General features: G+C 38.9%; 1 protein-coding gene across 5 annotated transcripts in view; it reads right to left on the bottom strand.

Annotated features, from left to right (window-relative positions):
* Positions 1–12,181, bottom strand: part of Ica1 (islet cell autoantigen 1) — a 132,004-nt gene that overhangs the window by 119,041 nt on the left and 782 nt on the right. For 4 of the 5 annotated variants that reach the window (XM_010632040.3, XM_010632039.3, XM_010632042.3 and 1 more), the window contains exons 2-3: positions 9,463–9,628; positions 5,377–5,449 (exon numbers count right to left, since the gene is read on the bottom strand). In XM_010632040.3, the coding sequence (XP_010630342.1) occupies positions 5,377–5,449; positions 9,463–9,628 (239 nt within the window). The remainder of the gene's footprint in view (positions 1–5,376; positions 5,450–9,462; positions 9,629–12,181) is intronic. The other variant, XM_010632041.3, reaches the window with a different exon arrangement.

Genomic DNA, 12,181 nt, shown 5'->3' with positions numbered 1-12,181 from the left:
GAAACTTAAAATTCAGGTGGAATACATGTATCTGATAACTCAGACATTTCTACTTATACAAAGATGTCAATTAATCAGCACTTAAAAATTCAGATGTGCTTTTTAAAAAGCAACTAAATAACTATGAAACTAATTAGCTTGGCAGCATTAACTCACTCAACCCAGATTTATGGATCTAATATATACTAGACACTCTCCTGCCACTCTCCTGCCACGGGGAATAAAGTGATGAATGAGACACAGGAGGTCCCTGCTCTTAAGAGAGCTTACATTTAAGTGGCAGGTAATAAAGAATAAAACACACCTAAACACAAATACAAAGCACACAAAAGAAAAGTACCAGACAGAACAGTGAGAATGACAGAGTTACCAGGAGCAGCCTCAGGCTGAGTGACCAGGGAAGGTATTCAGAGCAAATGACTAATAAACCACATTCTGAATGACAAGAAGGGACCATTCCCGATACTATTAGGGCAAGCACAGTATGTACAAAAGGCCTCAGATAACTTTAGGTAAAGGAAATGGGGACTGGAGACTGTGGCTAGAAGATGTATAAGCTGCCTTATTTATAAGCTATGGTATTGAAGTTTGGATTCTACTTTAACTTCTATTAGAGGCTTTTAAAAACAAGAGCAGTATGATCCAAGTTACACTTTTATTAAAACTCTTATTTTGAAATAATATCAGACTTACAGAAAAGGTACAAACAGTACCTTTTCCTATGTATCTTTCCCCAACTCCCCCTAATATTTCCATCTTATGTTAATCACAGAGCAATGATCAAAATGAGGACATTAACACTATGTAATCCCAACAACTGAACTACAGACCCCATTTGAATTTTTACCAGCTTTCCCCAGGAAAGTCCTTTCTTTTCAGAGGATCTAGTCTAGAATCCCGTGTCACACTGACGTCCTGAGCCTCCCCAGATTCCTTCAATTTGTGACAGTGCTCTCATCTTTCCTGTCTTTCAGACTCTGACACCCTTTCTTACAGTTCAGCTTTCTAGCAATATTTTATAGGCTGCTCCTTGGTTTGGGTTTGTCTGGTTTACCATGATTAGCATGGGATAATGGATTTGGAAGAAGGTCACCACAGGGGGGAAGTGTAATTCCCAGAGTATGGCATCAAGGAATACATTATATCAGCACTGTGGATTATTTCCAAACATATTGACCTCTATCACTTGTTTAAGGTGGGATTTGCTGGGTGTCTCTACTATCAGGTGCAGTGTTTTCCTTCTGTAATTATTAACAATCTTAAAGGGGGAATACATGAGGCTTGGCAAATATCCAGTTTCTCTTCAAATTTTCACTCACTAGCTGTGCTACTCTTCAGTGACTCTGACCTGCCATGAGTCTTAGTGTGGTCTTTGCTTAATGGGGATTTTGTGGTTCTCTCTTTTTTATATAACTATTAATTGGAATTATTTCGTAAGAAACAGCTGTCCCTGTTACCAGCCTACCCTTCTATCTAGGCATCCAGCCAGCCAGCCAGCCACCCACCTACCCATCCATCCACTATTTCTATACAGACTTAATGGGCAATTTTTTCTATGGGCTACAATTCAATATTACGATTATTTATTTTATTGCTCAAATTGTACCAGCTTTGGCCACAAGCTTGCTTTTGTCTCCTTTCAACACACCCTGGTCATTTTTAAGCATGTCCTTATGTTCTGTCATTAGAAGATATTCCAGTCTTATCTTGAATTCTCTCTGCTCCAGCCCTGAGATTAATCACTTCTCCAAGGAGTGGGGAAACAAATCTATTTAGAAACAAATCTGAGTGCTAGGTGTGCTCACTGATATGGGGAGTTGGTACTTCTAGGCGGTCTCAGCTGACAGAGGCAGGAAATATCTGAAGGTACACTTGGCCATGCACATGTACTCATCTGTATTTATTTCTAAATATATCTGTGTATAGCCACGTTTCTCTATATAAACAACCAGTCCAGTACCACATCACAGTGTTCCGTCTAACCTTTTCCTTTTCCTTGTACTTTTTCCTACTATAGACAATGGGAACCCAAGTTCCCATTACCTATAATGTTTATTTCCTGATTGGTTTTGCCCTCAGTATACACATAAAGTAGTTTCAGAATTTCTAACTTTAACCCATAAGAAATAAATATAATAGCTAAAGCACAGTTTTTCATACATATTTCTTTTCATGCTTCAGCTTACTATCCAGTTAAAACTCTGGCTTTTAAAAATTATGAAGGTTAGTTCATCCCCTCTCTGGTGGATGTGGGGATGTTATTTATTTGTATTGCAGTTTAGGCCATTTGTCGCTGTTTGTACTCCATTTCCGACTCTCCTGTGTCTGTGTCCCAGGTGGTGTTCAGTATTTTTTGGGAGTACATGGAACACAACTACGGTTTGAGGAGTCAGAGCGATCTGAGGAGTTCAGTGAGATACAGCTCCCTGCTTCCCCCCTACCTCACCCTATTCCTCCCTCTCCCCCTCTCCCACACTCCTGCACAGGCTCTGTGTCCAATCCCACTGACATCCAGTCATCTTAGCTTCTGGCTCTCTTTTCGGAATTTCTTTAGCACGTAAATGAGTGGGCTGCACGTATTTCTGTGTGTGTATATCCCCTTCTGTTTTTGCATTCATGTCTTAGTTTATTCTCACTCTTTCCCATGCGCCTTGGGCTGGAAAGGCAACATGCTACTGATGTGCTTGGTTTCTTTCACTTAACGACTGTATCCTCGAAATCACTTCCTTTCCCTGCATAGAAGTTTCCCTCATTTATTTTCTCTAACAGCTGCACTGCAACCCTCTCATTTCATTTAACTATACTATTTTTAGTTCTCTATCAAAGTTGGGATCCTGTTCAGTCTACGCAGTGTAGAACTCCCCCCTCCCCCACTGCCCCACAATGCATGGCTCACGTGAGCTTCTGAGTGGCACAGCAGGGCTTACCCACAACCAAAGCTAAATCTGCTGGCCCAACCGGGTGACTAGGCCGATACGTGTAACCCCATGTAACCCCAAGATGATCATGAGCTTCGAGTGCGTTCAATCATATCTCTATCAACTAATCTGAGGTGATTCAGGGGTAAGGTCTTTCTGGGTTTTGTATTTGAGACATTACAATAAATGGTAAGCATCATTTCTCTTCAGAGAATCATTACAAAAAATATGCAGGCCTCCATCTTTTATTTCCTTTTTACTTATATCATTTATTTAATAAAAACAGGGCACAATGGACTTCATATGATGACTTAACAAGTAACAGTCCCAATCTTATAAATATCTTTTTGTCTTCTACCATAAAGGAAAAAATGATTTATTATTAGTAGTGCAGTGAGTATAGTAAAAGAGAATTGGACCAATAATTCCCCAAAGTGTTTAAGCAAAGGTGTGATATGATCAGGTTCAAAAGTATACTCTGAAGAGGGAAGGGAGGAGGAGGTGAGGGGAGGGAGGGGTAAGGGTAAAAAAGGAGAAGCAAGACCTGTCATGTAAAGGTACAAGAGACCAATGATGAATGGAACTGTATTGTATACCTAAATGTACCAATAAACTCCATGAGAAAAAAAAAAGTATGCTCTGATGGCAGTGCTGACAATGGACTTGAGGAGGCTGAGGAAGAGAGAACAGGATGACCAGTAAGGGAGCTGAGTTAGCAGCCCGAGGAGAGTGAGAGCAGGGCCTGAACTCGTGTGGTGCAAGGGGGCTGGCGTGAGAAGGGAAGCTGAAAGCTGTTCAGGAGGAAAAGCAGACTGTATTGAAGGCTGACTAGATAGACAGGAAATGCTGGGGGATGTGTGTCACGTGTCTCGACTCCCTCACAGATCCTGGAGTTACAGCTGCAGAGACATCTTAGCCCAAACACTTGGTAAATATTAACATAGGCAACTCACAAGGCTCTGCCTTTAAGTCCTATGATTTGGGATTTTCCTCAAATGTTTATCTGAATAAAAATATTACTGCCGGGGATTTAGCTCAGTGGTTCTGCTGCCTGCTTTGCAAGCGCAAGGTCAAGAGTTCAATCCCTGGTACCAAAAAACAAAACAAAACAAAACAAAACAAAAAATATTACTAATTTAGAAAAATGACCAAATGTTAACTTGTGACTTGGGAAAGAGATTTCATAGCATCCAGTAATAGAAAGATTTCCCATATTCTAGTGTTATAACCTCCAAATGGAACTTTTGAAACATATCAACATCTAACTTGATATTTAGTAATTCGGAAATACTTTGTCAGTAGTACTTTTAAGAGGATCATATGAAGCTCTTGTTCCCTGGTAACCCAATGTCTACTGAAAGAAATTTTCTTGAGAAAGTTTCATCAATGAATTAACTATGTGTCTTCTTTCTTCACCTGACCATGTTCCTTTTTTTAAAAATCAATTTAGTTGACTAGTAAATATGTGTAGTAGATAATATTTACATTGCTTGAGAGAATACGTGCATGTACATAACACGTTTTCATCCCCTTTTTCATCTCTTCCCCGCTATTCATCTCTTGATCCCCTTTGTTATGGCTCCTATTTAGATGTCCCCCAAAGCCTCACACAGACACGAGGTGGCGGATCTAGAATGTGTGTGATGCTGGAATTGATTCATGGTCCAATGCTAGGCTCAAGGATGCTGGGATTAAGAGTGTGCAATTACTAAACCAGTCTACGAATTGGTTTGACACCACCCTAATCCCTGTAGTCTGGATAAGATAGAAGGAACAGAAAGACACATGTAAAATTCCCTCATTGCTTTTGCTACCCTCTGGTTGCCACAAAGTGTTTCTCCCTTGTGATGGCCCCTCTGCCATGTACCACCCTGCCTTGAAGCCAGTCAACTATGGACTGAAACCTCTACAAACTGTAAACCAAATCTCTCCTCCTTTGACTTTGGGTGTCCAGTATTTTGTCTCAGCAATGAGAAAAGTAACCAAGGCACCCTTCCTTTTTGTTTGTACATGTTTGCCATACATGATGTTCACTGTTAATACATGTTCATACATGACTGTAATAAACATAATTGTAATGTTCATACATAATTGGATGTGTGGATTTGGTACATGTATATAACACTTGACTAGTTTAAAAGGAACAAAATTGGATGTAAGCCAACCAGAACTCTGCATTAAAAGGTTTCAGGCAAAAATCTGAGAAAATATTTTTACAACTAGGAAAGTAAATGGTATGTTTATATCTATGGGAGAGCCAATGTAACATTCTCCTAAAGCATGACTTGTTTTGAAAGGTAAACAAATTAGCAGTAACATTTTTAGAGACCTTCCTCCTGGCTTAAAGAAAAACTCCCCTAAATAGTTTCCTAATATATTAAATGATATAGTAAGGCAAAATATCTTGCTCTTCTTTAACTCTATATTTGATCAATATTCATACTTATGGCATACTTACAACATATCCTCTTTTGATAAAGTACAATTGCTTTAGACAAATCCAAACAGGTTCTCTGGATCGAGTGAAACAGCTGTAATAAAAATACAAACAAAACACTAAATAAAACATACAGTAGCAAAATTAAAAAAAAAATCACACTAAACAAAACCATAGCATTTTATTTGTCCACTAAAAACAAGATCATGTATTTAAGTGCGTTGGTGTTATGTGATGAACTATATAAAGACTGTGACCAGTCAATTTAAATATCCTCCTTTGTTTCTGATTGGAATTCACCATCTCTGCAATCTAAGTTAAAATACCTAGAACAACTGCTTCTTCCAGACTACTGAAATAAGAGCTGAGAAACAGAAGACCTAGTGAAGGGCCCAATTAGAGGGCCTGGTAAAGCAGAGGTCTGACCTTCATTCCTAACCTAATTTATTCCCTTCACCACTTGCTGTCTTTTTTTTTAATGGAGGACCTGTCAAACAAACATATTTAAAAGATGACATTAACTTACTTTGTGATACTAACGTATTTTATGGCATGCTTAAACAACTGAATAAAGCAAACAAAAATCAATCAGCTGAATGCTCTGTCTGTTTGGAAGACATCTGGTACAATGGTGCTTAGCTAGAAGGAAACATCACTATTTATTTTCCTAATGATTTCATAAAATATACAGAGACAAAAACATAAAGCTATATAATGGCAGGTGGGACTCTACTGAAGAGAATTTAACCAGATTTTAACTCATGGTGGTCTCACTCTTTGCTTAATAAACCAAGACAGCTTAATAAAGATAGGGCGGATGCTATGGTTTAAATAGTAAATATTCTCTGAAGACCCACAGGTCAAAGACTCACAGGTGCCAGCCTCTGGTGCCATTGGAAGATGGTGGAACTTTTAGGGGGTGGGGCCTAGTGGAAGGAAGTTAGGTCTTGGAAGGTGCCCTTGAAGAGGACATTGGATCACTGCTCCTTCCTCTCTCTCTTTGCTTCCTAGTCCGCACAGGCGAGCATGTTTCCTCTGCTGTCCACTTCCCACGATGCACTGCTTCTTCACGGGCCCCAAAGCAGCAGGGCCAAGTGACTATAAACTTCAACCTCTCATATTGTAAGCCAAGATAAACCTTTTCCTTTTACGTCTTGATTTACCTCAGGTACTTGTCATAATGGTGAAAAGCTAACATAATAGACTCCATACTTTATCTATCCTCTGTCCACAGACTCAGAGACACGGGCTGATACCAACAAGAAAACCTAGCAGGTGAACACGTTGTCTCTGCAGAGCCGCTCAGTGAGGCAGAGCAAGATTTTCCTTTTTCCTCTCCCTCCGGTTTACTGGCCACATGGATGAAGAAATTATGCCACTGTATCATAAAGCACTTCAGTATTTGAGTGAAAACAGATGATCTACTTCATTATCAACATGACTGAATTATCTAATAAAAGTGGGTGCATGCGTCTATACTTAAAAAATGACAAACCAATGCTAAGAACACTTAATATAATAAAACTTGGTCATGAAGAATATAAATTTACTAATTTATTAAATTGCATCCCTGATCTATTTAGATAAGAAAACAAATACCCTTTACTACAAAACAAAACAAAAATCAGCAATCTGAATCTGTTCCTAGAAAATGAGTCTTTTGAGTCACAGACTACCAGGAGGTTCTGATTCTAATTCTTGAGTATAGGAGAAAGAAGCTTTTCTACTATTATGTTTCACTTCTAAAAAATGATGTTAAATGCAATACAATGCACAGCTCTAGAGCGTTGAGTTCTGTAAGTTATGATGGTTGTAGACACTTACATAACCACACCCAGAGCGAGATAAGAAGCATTTCTTATCATCAAGACAGTCTACTCGGCCCTGGAGGCCATTCAGACTTTCCTCTCCATTGATGGGTTTCTGTTCTTGAACCAAGGAGATGTTTTTGAAAAAAAAAAAAAGACCTGATTAACAAGTAATGTGGACAAATACTAAAGTTAGCACTTTTTATCTTTGTGGTAGTACAGATTAAACCGAGCTATATCACTAATGCCTTTTTAAAAATTTTTTTATTTTGAGATAAGTTCTCACTAAGTCACTAAGTGGCCCAGGAGGTCAAACTTGCAATCCTCTTGTCTCAGTCTCCCAGAGTGATGTGATTATAAACACGTACTACCATATCTGGCAATCAGTACAACATTTCTATATCAACTTCCCAATGGGTGGCAAGAGAACAATCTGACCACTATTAAAGCATGGCACACCATCTTCTGGGCCAGCACAGTAAAAGGTTTCGGTGTGCAAGTTAGCCTTCCATAAGAATAACTAAGTATAAAATCATATCATATGGTTTGCATATCATTTTCATGTTTTATTGATGAAATCAGTGCTATGAATTTCAACATCAATATTAACATTTCTGCAACAGAAACCCCTCTCGTGGGTAAAATTATTAGTCACAAGTAAGTACTTTGGGCGCCATGTGTCTAGGACAGCAGCTATCTGGGTTAGGGTGTGGTTGGTTCGATAAAAGTCCTGCTGCATAAGCCTATATGCAAATATAATGTTTAGCTTAATAGTAAGTGGCATATTAAATTACTTTTAGACTAATGCTTGCCTTTACTGGTTTATAAAAAATAAAAAAGCTATAAGATATAAAAACATAGAGAACTTACGTTAATTTGTAGGGAAGGTATTAGGAATCGAACCCAGGACCTTCACACTGAGCTATATCCCCAGCCCATTCATTCATTAATTTATTAAATCATCCATTCATTCATTCAACTGTTGGCACAGGGTCTTGCTAGGTAAGTCAGGTAGGACTTGAACTTGAGATCCTCCAGTGTCAGCCCACCAAGTCTTGTGATTACAGACACAACACCATACTCGGCTCACTTAGCAATGATTTAAACCACCATTCAAGTGTGAAGATCAGTACAGATGCTTCTTGAGTCTACCTGTAGAACATTCTCGTCCAATTCAGATTCTATTTCAAAACTTCCAATTACAGAAGGAAAGAAAGAGCTGAGAACTAATAGTAATTGCATGAACATGTGTACTTATTTACTTAGTACCTGCTGAATGTGTACTGGCTGGGGACATAGTGGTGATTAAGGCTAACATGGAATTTGACCTTTTGGTGGAGAGAAGACAGGCAAACAAACCAACACCTAAGACAATTTAACCAGAGAAGAAAATGCTGAGCAAAATAAGACAAGCTTGTGCATCAGTGAATGGGGTGATGTCGGTGGAGCATAGGGGGTAAATAATGTGATTTTAAACAGAATAGTGAGGTAAGGCTTCTTTAGGGTACCATTAGACTGGGACTTGAACTATGAGAAGGAGCTGGTTAAAGGAAGATCTGGAGAAAGAGTGCCCAGTCAGACCACAGGAAAAGCTCTGATATGAGTGAACTTGCCTTGTAGCTTCAGAACTGAGAATGAGTCATTCTGGCTGCAGATAGTGAGGGTAGGGTTAAGTGCTGTGGGAAGAAACCTAGGGTAGGGAAGCAGGAACCGGGTACATCAGGAGCTTTGCCAGGTATGAGATAATGCACAGAAGTCATGCTGAACAGTCCCTGGGATATAAGTACTCAAGAACATTAGCCACCACTCTAGTTATGTAATTTAGCACTCACTGTAGTCATAATAATCATTCCTATCTCCATGTCATGCTCTAAGAAAACGAGAATAAGAGAAATTGGATAGTTCTCCCAAGGTTACAGCGACCAGTAGGTGAAAGAGTAGCCCAGATTCATTGGACAGGGCATTGATACTACAAAAGTGAGTCCATCTCTCATTGGGCAATCTAAACATTAGGAAGTTCTGTCTAGGTCTGGTCTACCTTCCAATTCTGATCTCTCAGATATCACTAGTAGCAGCTCTTTGATTGCATTCATTTTAGTCAAAATTTATTAGAAATTTACCATAGGCCACACATTCCAACTATGTGCTTGAACAAATTAACCCACACATGGTAGTGGTCACACAGAATTTGTGAATGTGCTGGGATTGATGCTACATACTCCCCATTTTCAAATACACGGCACACCTAGGCCTGCCCAGGTGCGCTGTTCCAGCAAGGTATGGAGAGTGGTAAGCTCACCTCTAGCTTGGCATCCAGGTCTGCATCAGAGGCAACAACATGTTCATCTTCCTTCTTCCCCGTGGCTTTAATGAAGGCCTGCTTGGTTTCCCAATACTTCTGTTGCATCTTATTGACAACTGACTTGTCTTGAGCATATCGATCCTGTAAATCCCAGGAATAACCACTAAAAACATTTAAAGAGCTATTTTATTCATGAATTTCATAAATATTGATATTATAGTATAAACGCATTTATCTAATGCTGACTTTCTTATATTTCTTACCACTTATATTTACAACATTAATAAACATGTAAATACTTCTATGTGGTTGACACACCAAGAAGGTCAATCAAGTGTGGACAATGTATCTATTATAATTATCTTGTATGTTTTATATGTTCTTTAGCCTATTAATCCAGTTCTCAATCTTTATATATGATAATTAATTTTATGATATTATAAGAACAAATAAATAAATGCATCTGATGCCAACAAAATAAAAGGGGGCTGGGAAAAAAAGAATTCATATGTGTTATGTACATGGACTGATTCTCTGCAATGAATGTAACTGCATTTACTGCAAACATGTACTAATATAATATTTTTAAACCAAAAAAATCCAGGTTTCTGGTGCTAAAACCTTTAAATTCTTCAATATAAAGTCTTAAAATATGGACAGGAAGCCTTTCTTCAGGGAGGTCACAATGAAGAGCAAACCAAAAAGAAAACAAAGATGAAATCGGAAATAAAAATGAGAACAAAATGGAATTCTCTGAAAGTGATGATAGTACTCCAAATGCAGAGGGTGAGTTTGCTGTTGGTTCTCCTTACTCCCTTGTGTACCTACGCCTCCCTTGGTCGAAGATTCCAGGTCCAAAGGCCCACAGAGGCCCAGATGTCTCTCCTCTGCAGATACGCACCTCATTCCACCTCGACCCACACCACTCAGATGTCCAGACTTGTGTCCCATGAGTTGCTTTACACCACCAGATCAAAATAACAGTATCTCTAATGTGATGCTTTATACTCTCATTTTTATTAAATTTATGATTTTCAATTCATACTTTCAATTCATAAAATGCCAGCATTTCAGATGCTTCCTTAACAATAGTTATCTTTGGTAAGGAAGGTAGGATTATGCGAGACTTTCATGATCTGTTGTATCTCTATCTGCATTATTGACATATTTAAATAATGAGTCCATATCAGAGAAAATAAGACAAAATGTGATGACATTAATATAAAAGATAATCTCTTGATGTCATATGTACATGTGACAGGTCAACCTCATTGGCTCGGGAGCCACCTAGGGGGTTAGTAAAGCATACTTCTGGGCTATCTGGGTGGGTCTCCGAGGTGTAACCTTAGATACTGTATCTGTTCCCTGACTCCTTCCTCTTTGGTGCTATTCCTGGCTCCGATGAACCACCCAATTATGGGCTGAACTCTCTGAAACTGTGAGCCAAATTAAATCTCTCTTCATCTGGAAGTTATGGTGTCCAGTATTTGGGCCTAGCAATGGGAAAGCTAACTAACCCAGCTGCTAAAAGATTGTTAGGACTAGGCTGGGATTTAGCTCAGTGGCACCCTGCCTCCCTGGCAAGCACAAGGTCCTGAGTTCCATTCCTGATACCAAAAGAAAAAAGAAAAGAAAACAAGATTAGAAGAATCCATCCCCAAGACTGTGGATTCTCTTGAGAATGGGATTCTCAAGAATAAGGCACAGAATGGATTTTTTTGTTGCATCTTTTTTCCCCCAATGATGATACACAGAAAAAAATTTCTATTTTGAAAAAAAAAAAAGGTGAAGGACTTTAAGAGATCTGGTAAACACCTTCTAGCTGCTATCATTTAAGGAATGAGAAATCTTGGATTTCAAATGGTTTAGAATCTTGCTTAAAATCAAGGCCTTTAAATTACAGCCCAGTGCTCACTGCAACACATTCTGTAGCCCCTGCATTTCAGTACAAGGCGTGAAGTGGAGCAACTGGGAGAAAGAGTTTGAGAAAGAGTGTCTTAGATGAGTCTCTTAGATGAGTGACTATTACTCATCTGAGCCTCCTGATAGGATACGACAGCCACTGATGGTCACATAATAAAGCCAGCCCACAGCCACAAGGCAAGCTGGAACAGTTAAAGACAAAAACGTCTGCCAACACTTGGATGACCCTCAGGTGGTTACACTCAGGGAAATGGCATCGCTTAGCCACTTATTAATTACTTTAAAACCTCATTACATTTCAAAAGTTCTCTTAAAATTTGACACTTGATATCACAGAAGACATGGCCCTGAATACTTCTGTGATGAGGGAGGAGGAATTAGAAAGTTTCTTATTTTGATTAATTGTACCCAGAAGTGAGAGTATGTACTACGTTTTTTTATCATGCAAATTAAAGAAGGTAAAACTTGACAAAAATCTGTTTGCTTGATGAGTCATGTGTACAAAGGGCTTCAACACAGGTTTGAAGTGCACTGGAACTTGTAAGAGGCCTCGTACACTGCTTAGACGTGTTATAGGCACATACACGACAGTAGTAACATTGATTGCATCTACTTTATTCAGGATGACACATTTCCAACTGCAAGCAGCTTTTGAGTGTGTGTGATAGCTGAAGTAACGACTATAAATTAAATAAGTCTGAGTAGTATGTGATTGTGGAATCATCTTTATTGTATGGCTACCTTACATAAAATTCCCTTATGTCTCTAATGATGGGAGTTTATAGACAGTGAT

The sequence above is a fragment of the Fukomys damarensis genome, unplaced genomic scaffold (genome assembly GCF_012274545.1).
Source record: "Fukomys damarensis isolate Sample0158 unplaced genomic scaffold, DMR_v1.0_HiC HiC_scaffold_4, whole genome shotgun sequence".
NCBI lineage: Eukaryota > Metazoa > Chordata > Mammalia > Rodentia > Bathyergidae > Fukomys > Fukomys damarensis.
The sequence above is the reverse complement of the archived record's forward strand: the minus strand, read 5'-3'. Positions and strand labels throughout refer to the sequence as shown.